The sequence below is a fragment of the Meles meles genome, chromosome 9 (assembly GCF_922984935.1).
Source record: "Meles meles chromosome 9, mMelMel3.1 paternal haplotype, whole genome shotgun sequence".
NCBI classification, from domain to species: domain Eukaryota; kingdom Metazoa; phylum Chordata; class Mammalia; order Carnivora; family Mustelidae; genus Meles; species Meles meles.
This window is the reverse complement of record NC_060074.1, coordinates 9363422-9385430: the sequence shown is the minus strand read 5'-3', so window position 1 is coordinate 9385430 and position 22009 is coordinate 9363422. Positions and strand designations below refer to the sequence as shown.

The following is a 22009-nucleotide window of genomic DNA, read 5'->3' as shown; positions in this document are numbered from 1 at the left end:
CTCCCTGCAAAGAAAACAATAAAGTTGTACAAAAACGAGGAAGACCTTCAAGAAGTGATTTTTAGGAGTGAATTCCAGGATATATTGTTAAGTAAAAAAGAAACGGAAAAGGGAAAAGAAAGCAAGGTAGAAAGAGCCCGTGTGTTTATTTATTTTTTAAAGATTACATATTTATTTGTCAGAGAGGGAGAGAGCGAGCATGCACAGCACGGGGGAGTGACAGGCAGAGGTAGGGAGAGAAGCAGACTTCCTGTTGAGCAAGGAGCCCGATGCAGGACTCGATCCCAGGCCCCTGGGATCATGACCTGAGTTGAAGGGAGCCTCTTAACTGACTGAGCCACCCAGGTGTCCCACTGTGTGTTTATTTTTACAAAGAGAAACACAGAAAGCTAAACCAAAACTAATGAAAATGATTACTGTAGGATGTGGTTGAGAATGGAGTGGAAGGGATGGAAATGAGAATGAGTCTTTAAAAAAATAAAATTTTAGCATAATCTCCTCCAGTCCCATCCATGATGCAAGAGATTATGCTGAGTGAAATAAGTCAAGCAGAGAAAGTCAATTATCATGTGGTTTCATTTATTTGTGGACCGTAGGAATAACATGGAGGACATTAGGAGAAGGAAGGGAAAAATGAAGGGGGGGAAACAGAGAGGGAGACAAACCATGAGGGACTCTGGACTCCAGGCAACAACCAGAGGGCTTCAGAAGGGAGGGGGTTGGGAGATGGGTGAGCCTGGTGATGGGTATTAAGGAGGGCACGGATTGCAGGGAGCACTGGGTGTTATACACAAACAATGAATCATGGAACGCTACATCAAAACCTAATGATGTGGGGCACCTGGGTGGCTCAGTTGGTTAAGCCGCTGCCTTCGGCTCAGGTCATGGTCCCAGCGTCCTGGGATCGGGTCCCACATCGGGTTCCTTGCTCAGCGGGGAGCCTGCTTCTCCCTTTCCCTCTGCCTCTGCCGGCCACTCTGTCTGCCTGTGCTCGCTCACTCTCTCTCTGACAAATAAATAAATAAAATCTTTAAAAAAAAAAAAACAAAAACAAAAACCTAATGATGTACTGTGTGGTGACTAACATAAGAGAGTAAAAAATGAATAAACATTAAAAATATCATTTTGACTTCTGAAACGTGAATTTTTTACATACTAATAAAATTAAATTAAAAGCTGGTAAAAATTCTGAAAACAATCAAATGAATGTAAACTATATATCGAGTTAATCATATAAGCATACAGAATAAAGAATTCAGGTAACTTTTGAACATAGTACTCCCTGTTAATGCTAAAATCCTTGCTGGGAATTTTGTTGGGAAATAGGATATTTGCACATTCTCAAAGTACCACTCACAAACTGGTTGTTAATTACAAACGGGAAAAGACATTTTGCAATGGCCAGTGCTGGCAGGCCTTACCTTAACCAAATAACCAAACCCCTTTTCTTATTGTGGTGAAATATATATAACGTAAAAAGTTACCATTTTAACTGTTTTTAAGTGTACAGTTCATCGACACTAAGTACATTCTCATTTTGTGTAACCAACACCATTGTCCTTTCTAGAACCTTTTTCATCTTCCCAAACTGAAACTGTAGGCACTACAAGTTATCAAAATTGGCATCAGCCAGTGGACTCACCCGACCTTAGTGCATGCTGTGGAGATTCCGTGGGAAGGGCACTTCAGCTCTGGGGTAGTCATGCCAAAATGTTCTGAGTCGAATAGAGGAAATAATCAGACGATTCTAGAATGCAGAACAGCCACCGATTCCTGGCTTGACCTCCAAAGATATCAATGACATGAGAGATAGATGATAGATAGATAGATAGATAGATAGATAGATTATTCTAGATTAAAGAAAACTAAAGGGCATGACAACCAAATGGTAGTAGAATCTTTTGTTGGATCCTGGATTTATAATTTTTTTTTATTTATTTGACAGACAGAGATCACAAGTAGGCAGAGAGACAGAGAGAGAGGAGGAAGCAGGCCCCCCCCCGCCAAGCAGAGAGCCTGACGCGGGGCTCAATCCCAGGATCCTGGGACCATGACCTCAGCTGAAGGCAGAGGCTTTAACCCACTGAGCCACCCAGGTGCCCCTGGATCCTGGATTTAAAAAACTAACAGCTATGGTGCACATTTTGGGGATAATTGGAGAAATTGGAATATATTATATATTACATAAAATTATGGTAGCAACACTAAATTTCTTGAGTATACTAATAAAATTATAGTTATGTGGGAGAATCTCTCTGTTCTTAGGGGTGAAATGTCATGATATCTAACTTTTAAATGGTTAAATAGACCAGGGTTCCTGGGGGGCTCATTTGGTTAAGCATTTGCCTTTTACCTAACCATGGTCCCAGGGAGCCTGCATCTCCCTCTGCCTCGCTTGTGCTCTCTCTCTCTGACAAATAGATAAGCAAAATCTTTTTTAAAATGGCTAAATAGACCAACTGTACTTATATACATATTTATGAAAAGGGGAGAGAAAGAAAGAAATGTAGTAAAATAAAAAGTTGGGAGAAAGAAGACAACGTAAAACAAAAGAAGATGAAAATACTATATAATTAAAATGACCATTGATGATTAATGTAATAGCTTTTATAAATATAGATATTTCCAGTTCATAGATATATGTTCACTCATTTTACTCTTCATATTTTAAACCAAATGGTCAAACTATATAAAGTATTTTCTTGAACTTCCTGTTCTTTTTGGTTCTGATGCTTTCGTATACAGCCTATGTAGGTCTTTAATCATGCAGATAAAATTAAAATTGGCTGTATCTTCAGAATTACATTTTATGGAATTTTATAAGTTTGTTCCTTCAGAGCAGGAATTTAGTTGTGAGATTTTGGATCCTTAAATAAGACAATATGGAAAGAATTTCAAAAGCATTTTTTTTTTAAAGATTTTATTTATTTATTTGACAGAGAGAGATCACAAGTAGGCAGAGAGGCAGGCAGAGAGAGAGAGGAGGAAGCAGGCTCCCTGCTGAGCAGAGAGCCCAATGTGGGACTCGATCCCAGGACCCTGAGATCATGACCTGAGCCGAAGGCAGCGGCTTAACCCACTGAGCCACCCAGGTGCCCCTCGAAAGCATTTCTAATAGACTTCACTCTATGCAGATTTAATTATACTATTACTTCAGATGATGACGTGTCCCCTGGAAAGGCATTCTTGTACTTCAGATCAGATGTACACAGAGGGGAAAAGAAGTCAGCATTTGGACAACACGAGTGACCAGCGTACAGTGTAGCATCTGAACCAGCCGGCACCCATATGTCACCCTGTATTATAACTGTCTTCCAGGCGGCGAAATTGACTGTGTGGATAAGGACGGCAACACTCCTCTCCATGTGGCTGCGAGATACGGTCATGAGCTTTTGATTAACACCTTAATCACCAGCGGAGCTGACACAGCCAAGTAGGTTACTGCAAAAATCTGGTGGGATGATTGCCACGTGTGGGAGCACTGCCTAAGGGGTCTGCCAGGCAGTGGACAGTTTCCATTTATCTAGGTTAAGGTGGATCTCTACCACTGGGCTAAATACAAATGAAATTTGAACTAAATTAAGTGACTTTTAGTGCTGGATGCAAGAAAGAACCAATTTCATGTTCAGCTACTTCAGAAAGAGGAGTATTCCAGTGGTTTTAATTAAGGAGACTGGAACTCTGTTCCTAGCTCTGCTTTCTAACGTTCCGTTCCTTCCAGTGTTTAATGTTGGTTAGGCAGGAAAAATAAGACATGATTGGGCAAATTCAGGGGGTACCATTGAGTAAATCTGCTACATGGGGAAGGGGGAACCTGACCTCATTTTACACGTCCGTTCCCCAAGAATGTAAGCAGATACACAAGTCAGCTACAGTGCTGGGTGCTATGGGAAGTTCCGGAAATAAATCACCTTAGTACCTTCAAGGGGCTCATAATTTTGTTAGAAGCCAAGGCCCTCTTAAGACAAAGAGCCATGCAAGAGAGTGTATAATAAAGTTCTAAATGAAATAGGACTTCAGTGGCAAAGTGTTCAGTGTAGACAGTGTGTGCCATAGCCTGTAGACGGGAGAGAGCTCAAAGGTAGCCAGAGTTTTCAGAAGAGCCTTCAAGCAGAAGGTGAGTTGTAGGTAGGCTTTGAAGGGTAGCAATGACTTGAGTAGAGCAGAGGGTGGCAGATATCCCGAGCAGGGCGGAAAGCAGGAACCATCATTGAAAGAGTGTAATTCCAGGATGCACTGCCCTGAGGGAGTGTCATGTGCGGGTTGGGAGCCCAGGCGTTCATGGGCACCATATGGGCTCCAGTCCAAGCCACCTTACCCGGGAGCTCTGTGACCTAGTGCCTATTGCTTAAGCTCTCTGTGCTTTGGTTTCCTCTTTTCAAAGATGGGAGTTTTGACAGTACTTGCCCACAGGTGTGTTATGAGGATTAAAGGATTTAATTACCAGTAAAGCTGTCTGGTATAGGTTAAGATCAATGTGAGTATGAGTTATATAAATGTATTGCCTAACATAATTAAACAAGATAACCCATGTTAAGAGCTCTTAGAAGAATGCCTAGCACAGAGGAAGCTATCAACAGCTATTATTTTATTATTTAATAATATGCAGTAGAACCAAATTCAAGAGAGCCTTAAAGAACTGAATAGAGAGTGTAGCTGTGACCACAGAGACCATGGGTAACAAAAACTAAGTTTTCAGGAGAGCAGTATAAGGGCACTGTAGCATTGAGAGTTCTGTTTTATTTGCCAAGTATAGTGCAACAGAACTGAAAATCTTGCTTGAGAATAAGCCAAAGTTTAAATGGTCCTGGAAGGCCCTGGTGGCTTCCAGCAACCTCCAAGGGTCCAGTCTAGTGGCAGGAACAAGATCCAGAGCAGACAGCTCAAGTCTTGTGAAGTTTGTACTGTGCTGTGGGAACACTCAGGGAGATGCTGACTCTGTGGGTTTCACAAAAGAGCGGACATTTCAGCAAAAAGAAGGATGGGTAGGAGTTAGCCAGGTAAACAAAATTGTGTGAGGTGAAAAAAGACAGAGGAAACACGAGGAAGGACAGTCCAGGAAGGGAGAACCATATTTACAAAGGCACAAACATGCGAATGTGTTGAAAGCATATTGCCAAGCCTGGATTACCCGATGTGTGTGGAGAAACGGAAAGCAATGAGGTGGGACGGCAGGAAGAACCGCCATCTTGAAGGACCTTGCGTGTCCAGAGAAGGAGTTGGGTTCTATTCTGAGGCATTCAGAAGCTGTTAAAGAATTATACGTGGATGTAGGGAAGGTTGTGTCTCATGATCCCATTTGTGCATGAGAAAGATCACTCCAGCCATAGCCCAGACGTGGGGGGCGGTGGTCCAGACCCGGGACATATGGCAGCCTTTTGCACATGTCCAGGGAGAACATGAGGCCTCGGGCTCCAGGTGAGGCTGGGGGCGGGAAGAGAGGGCCACGCTGACAAACAGTGAGAGCAGTGGGCTGTCTCCTTGCAGAAGAAAGGAATCCACTTACTGTTGAAGAGCCTTTTTGCCTGGGTTACTGCAAGTTAAAAGAAGCAGCTCAGTCTTGTGGAAGGAGCACTGTCCTAGGATCAGGGAGCTCTTACTGGATTCTGAGCTCCTACCACACCGTGGCTGCCCAAAGCCAGAGGTCGGAAGTGCTCCGTGTTCATGGAGCAGGAGTCGGATATCGAGGCCCACCCGCCTCACCTGTGATATGTTAACATTTGCAGCGGTATTTTTCTTCCCACTCAGGGCTACTTGGGGAGTTTTAACCAAACAACCATGAATTTCTGATTTTCTTCCAGACTTGGATCCACTCGAGGGAAAGACAGGGCCCACTACTTACTCAAAATTTCCCCAAGCACATTCCCTCTATAAGCACAAGGTTCATTTCTTTGTAATTATTTTGCCCTCAGGTTACGCGAACACAGACCATGTGGCAACAGTGCCTTAGAGATGGCGTTGTTGTCCAGCAGCCTTTCCTTCCTCTGACGGTGCTGGGTCCTGGGGATGCCACAGAGGCAGACATTGTCCCGGCCTCAGGGGGCCCCATCTGGTTATGTCACAGCATACCTGGGGATAAGAATGCTTCCTGCAGCAAACAGTGCTTCACTGGGCTGCACTCATGTGTGTGTGTGTGTGTGTGTGTGTGTGTGTGTGTGTGTGTAGTGCATGGGAAGGGAAATCACCTGAGGGGAAATGTCAAGATAGGGGGAAGGAAAATTGGAGAAGACTAACTTTGCAAAGAGCCCTCAGAACATCACTGTTCTCTGGGTTCCTTGTAGGTCTATGTGGAGCAGCTTATTAAAGAGGAGAAAGGTAGGACCTTCCTTCTATTAACAAACAGAGAGCCTTTATGAAAGTACCTATCCTCATTCGTAAACAGTATGGCCAAATGTATTTTAAAGTCTCCATATGACAGGTTATGGTCATTACTTTCTTACGAAGTTGTTTAATCTCCTTCTTGGGCCAGTGGAAAGTTTTTGATACTGTTTTGCCTTCTCCTGGCTTCAAGTCGGAGCACTTTCTGCAGCTTGACTCAGGGCTCTTGCAACTTTATGTGGTGGTTTTTCTTCTTTAATATTTTTAGGTTCGAGACGCTTGTCTCTGGGATTTTAATTTGTCTTCTACCTTACTGATTCGGCCTCAGCAGCAGCAAAATTAGGGGCATCCGAGTTGACACAGGTCACCGGCTCTGCCGTCTGTTCGTTCGCCCCGTGTTTGCGGAAGGTCAGCTCCTGGCCTTGCGGGAGCCCCTGCCCTCACGGGGTTCATAATTCACGGGGGGCAGGAATTAAACAAGCAGTGACTATCAGGCATGCAAAGTGTGATTCCAGAACAATCTCTGGGTGCCACCGGATACAGAACATATGTGGGACCTGGTGGGGCTGGGGCGGGGGGAGGCTTCCGGGAAGAGCCGTGCTGATGGGGACGGCAGGGTGGAGAGCGGTTGGTTCGGTCGTGGTACCGACAGGCTTGCAGATCCCAGGTGTAGACTTAAATTATTTTTGTTTTTCATTATTATATATAAATAGATATTATTTATAAATATACACATATTATTTATAAATATAAATATATATTATTATATATTTATTATTATATTTTTATTACAGTGTTACTCGAATGTGGATAAATGTAAAACTAGATAGAGACTCCTTAGGCTTTGACTCTACTCGGTCAGTAAGTCCAAAAAACCCTGACAGGATCCGTGCAAACAGCACTCAGTGCTCACGGGTCAGCAGGAGCAGCAAACGTTCATGAGGCCTTGCTTACCCACGCTGGGCACCGGCTCTCGGGAATTATATTTAATTGTCACAGCGGTCCCAGGGGTAAGTGACAAAATTAGCGCCATCGTATCAGTGATGTAAATGAGACACAGAGAGGTTCACTTACTTGCCTGAGGTCACAGAGCTGGTAAGGGGGTGGAAATGAGACTGTGTCCTCGGCCATCCGGATCTGGGGGTGAGGCGCCTCGGGGAGAGGCTCGCTGCCTCTCTGCGTAGTGGAGGGTGGGACAGCGCACCATTTGCCAAAATTAAATCACCATTGTCCTGGGGTTATTGTCCCGGTGGCCAAGGCGCTGACTTGGAGGAGGCCAGCACATGCTGGGGGACTGGAAGTTTTGCAATGGCTTCGATGCGACAGAGGGCCAGTGGGCTCGTCACACAGCACAAATGCCAACTGCTGCCAAATTCTGCGCATCTGGAGGACTAAGCCTACTGCGTTGTCACTGGCCCTTCCCAGCTCCAGGCATCGTTTGCCTGTTACGTCCACCTTTCTTCTGTTGTTGTTGGCCCTGCCGAGTACAGTAGCTCCGCGTGGCGCCGGTGTGCTTCCGAGGGCAGACACGGGCACTGGCATATGGCCGAGGTCTGTTGTGAGAAGGTGGTTGTTGAGATGAGCCAAAACGTGCTCTTGGATCACTCGCTGTAGGTTATGATCAAAAGGAAAAGACAATTTAAAAATCCCCACAGAGAACTCGTGAGAGCCCAAAGTGTTGCCAGTGGCCCCCAGAGACGCACTAACAAGCTTGGGAAGGGCTGTGAGAAGGTGGGCAGAAAGAGGAGTTTCTCGAGACACCCACGTGTGCCCAAAAAGGACTTGGGCAGGATAGAGCCTTGGCTTCTCCAGGAGGAAGGGACAGGAGTCACTGCGATTCTAAGGTACTGGTCGATGAAGCAACATCTAGATCCAGAAGCGGCTTGTAAGCTGCGTTAGAGTGTTTGGTCTTGATTCGAAAACCACTGGAAGTGTCGGTAGGTTGCAAACAGCAAGGACCAGGCCTCTTTGTTGCCACTTATGCCCAAATGTCTCCTGCTTAGGGGTGTGTGATAAATACTCAGAATGAGGTAGATGAAATTAATAGGAAACTGATTTTTTGATTTGGGTTGATCCGTCAAGTAAGAAGCATAAAATCTCACTCCTGAGTGGACAGAACTAAACCAGTCCACCTTCCCTAGGAGACTTGTGAGATAAGTACCATAAAGAATTCTGAGTATGGTGCATAAACAAGGAATTCTGGAACACTGAAAAGAAATTTAAGAAATAAATAAAAAGAAAAAAAGAAAAAAAAGAATTCTGACATGTAGAAAGATAACAGAAATGCTAGTTGATCACAATCTTTTCTTGGCTTTTTAAGGGTCACAAACCTGATTTTAAGGAATCACAGCCTGATAAGACTTCAAAACTCACAGGCTGCGGATTATCCCACTAAGCTAATAATAATTTCAAGGGCAATGATAATACTAACTTGTATGGTAAAGGCTTATCATGGTCCAGACCTTCTGTTAGCACTTGGGTGCATTACTAATTAGTTTAATTGCTAATTATTAATTAGTTTAATTAATTAGTTACAGTTGCTCCATAAAATCAACACTGTTATGATATTTGTTTTCTGGATGAGGGAAGCATTACGTACTTGCCAAAGATCAAATAGCTGGCTAGTGTCAAGATTAGGACTCAGACCGAGGTTTTTGACTCCTTCACTGTAACTACAGTGTTTTTTAGCGTATCGCCTGAAGGAAGGCTCTGGAAAGTACTGGAAGTGGGAAGGAACGGCCATAGCTCTCTGACGCCAAAGGGAGAGCTTAAAAGAACTGATGTTCTGATAGTGCACAGCACTTTGCTTACTCGGATCGCTGTCCACAATTTATTCTGACCTCATTTATTCTGAAATAACTGGCCGGGAGTTGCCAGCTAACAGCTAAATTAGAAAGAGCTAATACAAATGTGTCCCATTAATTTTATGACTGGTCAAATAAATGTAGCATTTTAGCTGGAATTAGTCTCCTCTTTCTTGTAATTTATGCACTGTTGAGTTTAGTGTTATCTGACATCTTTATTTCTTGATCTTCTTTGATGTTTATCTGACGAAGTCAGAGTGACGCTTCTTATTTGCCTAGGACAGCCAAACCCTCATTTCCCTGCTAAAGGCTTTATGGCTCTTCCTTTATAAGCACTCTTACTTTATAACAATAAAGAAGTAATTTTATCTTGAAATGCGTGGATCATTTCTGAAATGATTCAGAGATCCTGAATTCGACTTTTATTTCCAATCTTGGCCTGATATTTAGTTTTCGTGTTTGAACAATAGTATATTCAAGTTCAAATGTCAGTGGTACTTGAGTCTAAATTAATGTGTTTTCAAACCTACACTGAGATAGTGAGTTTTTAATGAACTGTGGAGTAAAATATATATATCAAACAGAATTGTTGCTAGACCTTTTAGAATAGTTCTACCCCCCTTAGCTTCTCAAGTTCATAAGTAATAGGAAAAAAAGGAAGGAATTAGCTAATGTAGAGTATGAGGAATTATCTGAAGACAAGGATGTTAAGTGTCAAAGTTGATTAGAAATTCTCATAATGAAATTTACGGACTATGTTACCATGCTGCTGTTGTTATACCATCTCTTACACCTTTTATGTTTTTCCTAATTGATTTCTTATAGAATTGAATGCTATTTTCTCTAATTCCTTTGCTTATATTATTGTATGTAAAGATATGTATTTTTTGTATCTTTATGAATATTATATATATACATACATACATATATATACATATGTGTGTATATGTATGTATATATGTATATAATATAAAACGTTTTCATATATTTATATTTTGTACATTATGTATTTTACACAAATATATTTTTATTAAAGTTATAGTTAAAGAATGGGGAAGGCTCAAAGAAATCTTGGGAAATCTCACCCAATTCCAGGCATATTCCTTCAAGAACTTAAAGCCGTCCTAGAAAATTTTCTCTTACAAATGTCCAGAGATAGTAATATCATCATATTTTTGCCTTACTTGCCCTAAACAAATAAAGTGGTTAGGTACAGACTCCTTGGCTTAAAATTCCACTTAGGAACGTGTTTTTAAAACCCATTATACATTTTTTAAAAATCACTGTTTCCCTGGCTTCAAGAGGATAATGTAAATGCAGCAGAGATGGGAAATCTTCTCTCCCAACCCCCAATGCCGCTTCCTTTCCCGAACATCAAGGTTGTCACTGGTGCAATTGCCTTTCAGAATTTTTTTTGTCAATGATGAGAGAGGCAATTACAAGCAGTTCCCCTCTGCGTGACGCTGCCCAGAAGACAAGCAAATTGCGGCTCTTGATGGATGCCAGCTATTATAGACAGAGGGTTGGAAATCTCCATATAGGGAAAGGAAAACCAGCAGAGGGGAGACTGAACAAAAACACCAATACGCAGAGAGAAGTTTTCATGGAAAGAGAGAGGTGGTTAATTGTTGGCAGACTCGGACTTGGCAGAACGCTGAGTACCATGAGATAGCTGGGAATATGTTTATGCTTTGCCACGTTCACACCCATCATCGGAACTTTTGAGATAGCAAATAGAAGTCACATATCTGAAATCTAACCCACTCCAACCATATGTGTTTCTTAATGAATCGTGGGATCTGAAAAGGGACGACGACTTTGTGCCAGAAAAGTAACTGACGTCATTAATGCTGCAGGTGGAAATACACATACTTACTTATGTTATGTGGAGGGCTTGCAAAGTTTTGAAATACGTTATTTGACTCTAACGGGATGTTCTGAGAAATGAGCACTAGCATTATAAATGCTTATGAGAACACTGGAACCCCCCGATGATGCCGCTCATTAGGAATGACAGCTCAGCGCCCGGCTTTGGGTCCTTGTGTGAGGAGAGGTGACGGGCAAGAGGAAGATGGGATTTGATTTTTTTTTTTACTTTTTATTTATGTGTTTGACAGAGAGAGACACAGCGAGAGAAGGAACATAGGCAGGGGGTGTGAGAGAAGGAGAAACAGGCTCTCCCCTGAGCAGAGAGCCCGATGCAGGGCTCGATCCCAGGACCCTGAGATCATGACCTGAGCTGAAGGCAGACATTTAACGACTGAGCCACCCAGGAGCCCCAAGGAAGATTTGATTTTATTTTTAGGGTTTTTTTTTTTTTTTAAGATTTTATTTATTTGACAGAGATCACAAGTAGGCAGAGAGGCAGGCAGAGAGAGAGGAGGAAGCAGGCTCCCTGCTGAGCAGAAAGCTCGATGCGATGCAGGGCTTGAGATCAGGCCCTGGGATCATGACCCGAGCAGAAGGCAGAGGCTTTAACCCACTGAGCCACTTAGGCACCCAGAAGATTTGATTTTAAAGGACAAAGCACTGCTATCAAAAGGCGCCTGTCCCTTAAGGAATCATCCTGGGGACTGTGTTATGAAGGGGTATCCGTCTAAAAAGTCCTTTTCTAGATTCTTTGTGAAGTACTGTTAGGGAAAGTGTGCTAGACTGATGCCATGGGTACCAGGTGATGTTTGTTGCTGCTGTGCATTTTCGTGACTGGTGTCCTGATGTGGGTAATATGCTGGATAAAAGCCTGTTAGGAGGATGAAGTTGCACCTGCAAAAGGTCATCATTGGTTTTTATTTGCATCCAACATTTTGATTTCGAGAGTACAGCCATTATGAACTCTCAGCAAACAAAGTACGCGGGACATAATAGGTCAATAGTGTTTCTTTACCAATTCAAGGAATAGAACAGGTCACTGAATAAAACAGATTGCTGACATAAAATTACTCAGCTGAAAGAAGAAAAGGTAAATTAATCTGAAATATAGCATCACATTATCTGAAAACATTATCTGAAAAAGATACTTTCCTGTTGGCAGGCGCTTTTCATTCTGGCCCAAGTTCAGGATTTTACTATGTTAAGGTGGAAAATGATCGCATAATTATTTCCTGAGTGGAAGGATCATGAAATTATTTCAGGCAAGGGCCTCGAAGCGAGGTGTTGTGGATTTAGTTTTCATCCAAGAACTTCCAGAAACGTTGCTGTCCTCTGTATCTGTCGTGAGATGTCACCCTGAGCCGCTCTTTTTTCTTTTTTTCCCTCCTCAGGTGTGGAATCCACAGCATGTTCCCTTTACATTTAGCGGCTCTAAACGCTCACTCGGACTGCTGCAGGAAGCTTTTATCGTCAGGTAAGTAACCCCTTCCCACAGACCGGGCCTAACGTGTCCTGTAAGGAGCCGCGTGGCTCTGCGTGTCTGGCCAGAGGAAGCAGCTGCCTGTGCTTCGTGTCATCCATTACCTGGTCTGGGGACAGCTCCCAGCAGTGCTTGGTGTTGTGGCTGTTTGAGTGTAGGTATTCCTGGCCCAGAATGAGAGTCTTGCCTGTTTTTCAAGTTGAAGCATGGGTGATCCAGAGTGAGAGACAGGCATGGGTGGCCATAGCTTACCGGAAGTTTGTCGGAATCAGGGAAAAATTTTTGAGGCTTAAAAGGGTGGATTGAACAGTTAATATTTTCAACAAAGGCAAAAGGCCAAAGCCTCCATGTTTTGGCAGTAGAAATATCACGTTATCTCCCTCCTCTGTGGGCTCTGATAAATCCCAATGGTGTGATCCCCTCCAACTAGGTTTAATTTTTATTTTTTTAAATGTGGGTCTGTTTGGAACCAAGACATTTTTTCTGGTTTAGAGCTTTGCTAATCTTTCTTATCACTGCTTCTGCCAACCTCCCTGTATTAAGAAGTTCCTGGCTTTCAAAGGTGATAGAGGTCTGCAAGGCAAAGATTGTTTATGAATTAATTCAACAGACATCCCAGAGGCATTTTTTTTTTCCTTTTAAGTGCTTTACCTATGGTTGATTCTGCCTTCACTGCTCTTGGCATGTTTAAAAATCATCCCTGCATGAAAGCATGTTTCCCAAATCTTAAACCAACTGAAAGCTAATAATACGCATAAGAAAATATCTACCCCAGCATGTTAAGATTCCTCCTTTGCCGTCCGTGTTTTCTCCATGTGTTCTGTCTGCCTGTCTAGTGCCCTACTTATCTCAAATTGGTTTCATAAATTTCTATCCTGGGATTGAAATATGGGGCTGTGGTTCACCCAGGGCTGAATGTGAAAATAAATTCTTCTAGACTTCACGGCTCTTCCTATAAAATTCCAAGCTTGAGCAGTTACCATTCGTTTCCATGACAACCTCTTTCTGACTACAATTGCTTGCATTCTGGTTTTTCTACTAACTGATTTTTCTGTCTCTGCAATGTTTCTTGTGGTTTAACTAGGACAAAAGTATAGCATAGTATCCTTGTTTAGTAATGAGCACGTGCTGTCTGCAGGCTTTGAAATAGACACCCCAGATAAATTTGGAAGAACGTGCCTTCATGCTGCTGCCGCAGGAGGGTGAGTAGTTAGCAATTTCCTTTCTCCCTTCGTGACTTAACTCCTCCTTTCTCTTACTTGGCTTACGTTGTCTGTGAATCACAAGCAGTCTCCTTAGATGGGTAAGAATCATTTCTACTGACACCAAATAGCACTTTTGCATTTCCATATTAATTATATGTTTGTTCTTCCTAAGAAAAATTGTTAGCCCACCTCATAGAGAGAATCATTTTCTTTCGTTTTCTCTTCTCTCCTTCTTTCTTTTTCTTTTCTTTTTTTTTAAATTGTAGATCCTCAGCCTATAGAATATGTATCTACCTGATATGCACTCGACCAAAGGAAAACAATTTGAGATTTGTCCCTAAGTTTTTCCTTTTTTGTCGCTGGTAGGTGGATGATGATCGAAGGAATCCAAGATTGAGTTGGTTCCTGTTTATTTACAGATATTTTTGTCCTGGTTTCAAAACTGATTTTTAAGTACGTCAATGGTTAAATGTGACTAAAGGTCAAGGAAACCCAAGGGATAGGCAAGAAGTGATTTAATCCTTGCCTTTTTTTTTAAGTTGTAAAGAGTATTTTTCATCAGACACCCTTTTTCATATCAGTGGTGAGACTACGGCTCTGGTCAGCGTGTTTCGATATATGACCAGACATTGACCAAACATGGCCTCCCTCGGTGACCTTGTTTGGGTAAGGTGTTCGTTCTCAATCAGTTTGCTAGTCCTCAGGGAACAGCGATGCTTCTCCGTTTGTCATCTGTACGTTATCAAAGGCATTACCTCTTTATCAGAGGTGGGTTGACTGTGACGCTTTAGGGCCCTTATTTGCATGGGTCCCTTCCAAAATTGTGTATTCAGTTTTATATTCATAATTATGTCTTATTTTTTAAATCAATCTCCTTCTCCCCAAATCAAATGACCTTCATAAGCCACACACCTAGATCTGCCTCTGCCTTTGTTCCTTTGGCTTCATTCGGTAAGAGACAGGTGCTTTTACATCAACTGACAGGCAACACCAACACATCATGGTCCCAGAAAGTTCTTATATTTTAGGACTGAAACAGCGGGTTCTCTGAGAAAGGTGGCTACAAAGAGTGAGTGGGGGGTTGGGGGAGCCCTGCTCGGGTTCCTCGTTAATGAGATCGTTTTTCATATTAAAATGATAATAAAACAGTAAATCCTAGACTGCCTCTCAGCCCTCCAAGTGTAGAACAGTACTGGGCGATTGTCTCTTTTTATGCCGACATTTTAAAAAAGTATCAGACCTTGGCAACGCACCATCCTGGGTTCGTATCTGAAACTCCTATTACAATTAATATTTAGCAACATGCCCTTCAATTGGAAAATTCACTTCAGTGGGTCCTTTATCTCCACTAAACATGATTTATTGCTTCTGCGAGTCACAAAGAAGCTCTGGAAGATCACTGTACCCTTACATTATTTTCGTCCTTTTACTTTTTGCACATTTATTTACCTACATTACAAGGACAGGGAAATGCAGCTGTCTTATTTCTCATTATGGAGAGTCTGGGTTGAAAATGGTTATCACGGTGAATTCATTCTCCTGTGATAAAAGGTAATGTTTCTCCGTTCTGGCTCATTGTGTAGAGGTGACGTAAAGTCATCATAGGTGTAAGGGGTTGTTTCCTAAACTCTTGATGGTTTTGAAAGAGATTCTTGGGCTACACGATTGAAAATACCACTAAAGGTTTAACCATGTAATCATCATTAAATACCTTGGTCTTGGAATTGGAAATGTTCCATCAAGCTCTTTAATGCATTGATTTACTAGCTTGCGACTTTAAATCCTTGCAATGTTCCATTCCTCTAAGATGTTCAGGTTGGTTGTGCATGAGCAGAATTAAAGCCGGAGCTCTTATTTCATCTCGGCCCCACACTGCACCAAAATCAGCTCTGTCTGAAGATAGCCGGGCAGTTGACCTCTACCATCTTAATGAGGTTTTCCCTGTCTTTCTAGTAATGTGGAATGTATAAAACTCTTGCAGAGCAGCGGAGCAGATTTCCATAAAAAGGACAAGTGTGGGAGGTATGTAAACGGGGAATTCTGCTTCAGTGCCTCGGTGACGGGTGGGGAGCAGTCCGTCTGGAACCGTGTTACAGTGAAATGGTAAACAGGGAAGCTAGCTGGGGAGATTCCATGCTCAGAAGGAAATCCCTTTTTGTAGCAAGACACCCACGAGGCAGGCGCAAGCCCCAAGGCAGGCATGTCCTCTCATGGCTTCTGTTTGGAAGGGCCAACTGTGTCTTGTCTCCTTCTGGTCTTTTCCCATAGCTTCTCTGTCCCCCTCCCCTCCACGTGTACCCTGGTTCTTGATTACAACAGATTTCCTCTCTTCCCAACCTGCCCAGGCTAATGCCTACCCATCCTTCCAGATTTCCGTCAGGTAATACCTCCGGACCATGCCGGCAGGGCTGCCCCCCGCCCCCCCTGCTCCGGACCCTGCCGGCAGGGCTGCCCACCCCACCCGCCCCGCTCCCCTGGGACCTCCCTACTCCACAACAGGAGCACACATCACACTGTTCTAGTGGACTCTGGCTCCCCTGTCTCTCCCCTGCCCTGACTGTGGGGCTCCTGAGCACCAGGACCGGGTCTCATTTTCTCTTTACCTATGGGCTCTGCCACGTGGTTGGTACCTAATAGTTTTCCATCTATTAATGAAAACACAAACAGTCCACTGTGTGAAGTGCTTATAATTTTCCTGTTTTGGGATGAGCGAGGAGAAACTCAGCAAGTAAAATTGCCTATACATTGACTGTAAGATATAAAAGAGTGGTGCTTGCAAATTAATAAATAGTTCTTGAGATAAAGTTATTTTATTTCTAGCATTTCATTTGCTTATTATTCCATAACTACTGGCTAGTGCATTCATGTTTCTGTAGTCCCTTACTCTTGGCAAGGTGCATGCATTTTCCTGTTACTTACTTGGTTTTCCATAACCACTGGATGAGATAAATGTGGGTGCTTCTTACCCTTTTCAATAGATGAAGCAGTTGAACTCGGAGAAACTAAATGAGTTATACCTGTAGTAAATTTACACGTATATGTAAAATTCCTGGAGTTTTTGGCCTAAACTAGATGTTGGGGTAGCTGCTCACGGGTCATTATTGAAGGAAGACGAGGAAGCCTAAGCCCAGAGAGGGGTGTGGCTTGTTGCAGCTTATAGATCTGTCCAGACTACAACACAGGGCTTCTGAGTCCTTGGACGTTGTTCTTCCCTTTGATCTATATCCCTACCCCCAAGGGGCTTATAGTTCAATGGAGAAGATGAGACCATACCGAGAGCTAAAGTTAAGGCAGTGTGAGATGAGACCTCAAGAGACACCAGACAGGATCTGCACGATCTCAGACAAAAGGGAAGGAGAACTTCTGGCACTTAAGAAGCTTTGGGGTTTGGGTGGGTGGGAGAGGAGAGGACATCCCAGGGAAGAAAACAACATGGGGAAGGGTAGGGGAGGTGTGGACATGATTAGACAAACTTCAGGTGACCCACTTGGATGCAGTGATGGGTTCCTGTAGTGGGAGAGAGAAAGTTTATGAAGGTAGTTTGGGTCCAGCTTGGAAACGTCTTTGATTTTAGACCAAGGAATCAAGGCTTTGCTCAGCAGAGAGGACTGACGTTGCGTGTGGGTGTCGGACCTTAGGAAATCTACTTCTTCACTCATACCAACTAGAAACTGGATGGAAGTTTGATTAGAGCTAAGGAGGCCAGTAGGGACGGTACTGCAACAGTCCAAAAGAGCACTAGTGTAGACCTGCACCGGGACAGGCACTGGGAATGGAAAGAAAGACTAGATCCCCGGGTAGGTGTCCTTGTCTGAGGCCCTGTCTTTGTAGCCTCGGCTCCAACTTATAAAGTCAAAGGAAGGCATGTCCCTTGGCCTCTACACTCTGAGAGCTGAAGAGCTTTCCCCACTCCTAGGAATACTGTTGTCGGTGCTCCTACTGATGGTGGGGGGGATCTGTTTATCAGATGAATGAAGTAACAAATTGCTGTCTGTTTTTCAGGACACCTTTGCATTATGCAGCTGCAAATTGTCATTTCCACTGTATTGAGACATTAGTGACCACAGGGGCCAACGTTAATGAAACAGATGACTGGGGACGGACAGCTTTGCACTATGCTGCTGCATCAGACATGGATAGAAAGTAAAAACAGCCTTGCTCGAATTTCCTTTGGGGTTCTGACTGGGGAGGGGGAGGGTTTGCTAAGTTCTCTTCATGCTGCCTCCTGGAAACTGTGCATGAAGAATGTCTCTCATCCAGACCCAGAGGAATTAGAATTGCCTCATCCCTAACCCTGGTTTTCCCATTCTGCTCTCTTTATGTTTGATCATCACGTGTCACTGCCCCATGCTTTCTCTTCTCTGGTCTTCGGGTTGAATGCCAAGTGGGGCTGTAAGCCCGGGTCTTCACTTCATTCACAATCGGTTGTGATTTATTTTGTCATATCCTACCGTTTTAATCATCACCATTTAAATGCTTCATTTGCCCTCAAACTTAATATTTGCTGATAGATTCGTCACATGGTGGAAGTATCCGTCTGTATACGGTCCCAGAAGCCTTCAAAGGCAGCGTCAGTGTGCAAAATTGGCACTGTTGTTCCAAACTGGGCACAGATGCTCTTTCAGGAGCTGGAGGAGAGGAAGTTGGGTGCCCTGCGCATGTTTGGATTCTAGGTGCCTAGGAATAGAAAGCCAGTTCAGGTGGGAAAGGGGGGAGAGGTGCCAGCCTACGGCTTCTGATATTGCGCTCAAAGACTCGAGGACCGGGGCCTCCTTCCTAGGAATGCTTTTTGGTGGCCCTGTTTGGAGAAACAGGTGGCCCTGTTTGCTGTGCTGTGCTATGGAATTGATTCTGGGTCAGCGCTAAGTTCTTTTCGTGTACAGCTGTGGCTTTCAGATATTTTACAGTGACCCACAGTAGGAAATACATTTTACATCATGACCCAGCATCCATACTCAAATCGGTGCGTTTTAAATATAAATGTAAAAAGGCAGCCAAAATTTCACAAGACCATATTTACCTTGACTATGTGTGATGCATTCTGATATTTTCTCTTTTATTTTGTTAAGAAAAAAAAAGGCAAGAAAATACTGCCACCCATGAAATTGATTTCACAATTCCATAATGGATAATGACCTGTATTTGGAAATGCGTGTTCAAATCCCCCCCCCCACATTCATACACTGTTGGCAAGTCACAGAGCTGCCCTCGGGCTCTCATAGCCAGGCCGGTTATTAATTCAGCAAACATTTATAGAGAACCTACTCCGTAGCAGGCTCCGTGCTGTTCTCTTAGAATAAACTGGGGGAACGAGTACCCGTCATGTGTTAAGAGCTATAAAAAGAAATCCCAGGTGATGAAGGCTTGCTCTGGTTGTCAAGGGGTGACTGGAACCCCATTCCTCGGTAAACGTGGTGCTGAGCTGACAAGGGGGCAGCGAGGCGTGTGGAAGGAGTCAGGGAAGTGTAAACCTCCCGTTTACACGGGGAGCTTAGGATACTCGTGGAAGGGTGGACGACTTGATGTCTTACTCGCCCATTCCTGGGTGGGAGTTCGAGGAAAGCCATGTTCTCAGTTGGGTTCCGTGGAAGAGGATAGGGATCCTTTAAGAGAACCACATATGTCCTCTCTGAAAAGATCGGGGATGCTTATTTCTTTTGGGTCGCGGGAAAAGTCATTGAGATACAGGTTGTATCAAAATCGCAAGCGACTGTGCCATGAAAGCAAATAATTGTAATTTTTTTTTCTTTCCCTTATGCTGAGAAGTAAGACTATGTTAGGAAACGCCCACGAAAACTCAGAGGAACTTGAAAGAGCCCGCGAGCTGAAGGAAAAGGAGGCTGCGCTGTAAGTTTCCACTCGGCTTAAAGCGCGGGATGGGGTCCCTGACGCGCGTCTGCTTTTCTGGTTGCCACGGGGGCCAGCCTTTTATTTGGGGATCTTGAGGATGTGATATGGGCTTGCCTTTCTTTAGTGAAGAAGAAATGATTCATTTCATATATCCTTTGGTTATGCTATTTTCACACAAGAAACTCTTCCTAAATTTGGAGCCTAACTGAGACCGTCACCGTGATGGGTCCGTGGTTTCTAGGAGTCTGAAATATCGTGTTTGACTCTGCCATGTATCGTATGCATCAGGGGACATGTTAAGCCTCCTCCTGGGGCCTTAGGCTCTCCTTTAATGACCTGGGGTATGGGGCGCCTGGGTGGCTCAGTGAGTTAAAGCCTCTGCCTTCAGCTCAGGTCATGATCTCAGGGTCCTGGGATCGAGCCCCGCATCGGGCTCTCTGCTCAGCGGGGAGCCTGCTTCCTCCTCTCTCTCTCTGCCTGCCTCTCTGCCTGCTTGTGATCTCTCTGTCAAATAAATAAAATTAAAAAAAAAAAAAACTTTATAATGACCTGGGGCAACTATCTGGCAGGTTCTAGAGAGAACTGTTCTGAGATTCCAGTGTGAACTACATTGCTTGTGCCCCGCGCCCCCCCAGCACACACACCACAGCTCACAAACTCCCGCTGCCCCACCTCTTCCCACGCGCCCCTCTCTGGCTTCTGGTAGAGACTCAGCCGGACTGTGACAAGAGCTGGGAGTCATTGCCGTCACCCAGGGGTGCCGATGCACAGGAAGCACTAATGCTTCGTCCTCTGAGAGTCCCTCCTGTGCGACAAGGCACCGTGCGAAGGTCGTGCTCTGCTTGGAGCAGTGTCCGGTGTGTCACGGGGGTCGGTAACTGTTTGTTAAATAAACCAGCAAATGAATGAGCGCTGCCCACACTCTGTTCCGGCTCTGTGGGGCCTGGGGACGGGGTGCTCTAAGAGTCTGCGCGCACGGTTCCTAACTCGTTTATTCTCTTCTCCAGCTGGCAGAGAAGCCAATTTCTCTATCACCTGAAGGCTTGTGTCCCCTCTGGGCTCTTCCCGCTGTCCACTGGGCTCTCTTCCCATGTCCAGACCATGGTGGAGCGGGGAGTTAGAGAGTGTGGTAATGATACAGGCTGTCCCTGGGGTGAGGACACGACACATAGTGAAACAATGACCAAGGCTTGGCCCCGACGTTCCCAACTTAATGATATTCAAAGGCTGTAGAATCTTAAGCCACCTCAGCAAATGCCCCTCCTCCAGCAAAATGTCAGCTCACCCAGTACCACAGCAGCCCTCTTGACATCTGATGGGGAGGGCGCCTGGGTGGCCCAGTTGTCAAGCCTCTGCCTTCGGCTCAGGTCATGATCCCAGGGTCCTGAGATCGAGCCCCGCATTGGGCTCTCTGCTCAGCAGGAGGCCTGCTTCTTCCTCTCCTACTCCACCTGCTTGTGCGCTCTCTCTCTCTCTCTCTGTCAAATAAATAAATAAAATCTTAAAAAAAAACCACAAAAACAGCTGTGGAGAAGGAAAAAGGACAGGCAGGGGAAGGCAGGGAATCGGCTTGCTTGAGGGCGCCTTCATGCAGAGTCCACACCTCTCACCCAAATGCATTCCTGATTTCAAGGGCATGTCTTGATTTTGCAGCTTTGGTCCCCAAATTGCTGGCCATGGCCTGGGAGGAGAAAAGACAAGCATCCCCAGTTAAAACTGGAATTTATTTCCCCTCACAAACGATACAGAGAATAGTCAAGTTCTGTAGTACTGTTGTTTCTCCTAAGAGAGCTGTCAGTAACACAGCCCGGCTCTGTTTGGGGGTAAATAACTCTTTGGGAGCAAGTCCAGGTGTTTTTCAAATTACGTATTAAATTCGCCAACTGATTTTTACTTTAGAATGCAGCTCTTTCAGAAGCTGGGAATTTTGTGTCCACTACAGTGCTATTCCTATTGAAGGATTTTATTTCAGGAGCCGAATGCTGTTTAAAATGAGTCAGACCTGGAAGCCTGTCTATGGGCATTTAATTACCAAAAAAAAAAAAAAAAAAAAAGGACTTCCTTTTAAGGTGCAAATTACCAAAGACTGCATGATATTAGAACTCCAGTATTAGTTTGATTTAATATGGAGCATTTTATGGATAAATCACACGACATATAGATATTTGGTTTAAAAAATGTATGTCTTTCATCAGTTTTTCTAGAAATTGAAATGTATTCTAATTGTGTTTGTGTGTGACTTATTTACTCCTTTTGCCTTATGCCAAAAAGTAGGTGAGTGTCATTTCAAAGTGTTTGAGTCACAGGATGTTGTACGGAAGTGTGGAATCGCTTTATTTTATACCTGAAACTAATATTACACTGTATGTTAACTAATTAGAGTTAAAATAAAAACTTTAAAAAAAAGAAATAAAAACAAAACCAAAAATAAAGTGTTTGAGTAAACTGTAGAAATTTGACCTTATAAAGGACATGTTCATCGC

General features: G+C 43.8%; 1 protein-coding gene across 4 annotated transcripts in view; it reads left to right on the top strand.

Moving 5' to 3' along the window:
- ANKRD44 (ankyrin repeat domain 44) overlaps positions 1–22009 on the top strand; it is a 319359-nt gene that overhangs the window by 202810 nt on the left and 94540 nt on the right. For 3 of the 4 annotated variants that reach the window (XM_046018760.1, XM_046018759.1, XM_046018761.1), the window contains exons 10-15: positions 3319–3433; positions 12383–12465; positions 13610–13673; positions 15630–15698; positions 17679–17819; positions 19443–19523. In XM_046018760.1, coding sequence (XP_045874716.1) covers positions 3319–3433; positions 12383–12465; positions 13610–13673; positions 15630–15698; positions 17679–17819; positions 19443–19523 — 553 coding nt within the window. Of the gene's footprint in view, positions 1–3318; positions 3434–12382; positions 12466–13555; positions 13674–15629; positions 15699–17678; positions 17820–19442; positions 19524–22009 lie in introns of all 4 variants that reach the window. The other variant, XM_046018757.1, reaches the window with a different exon arrangement.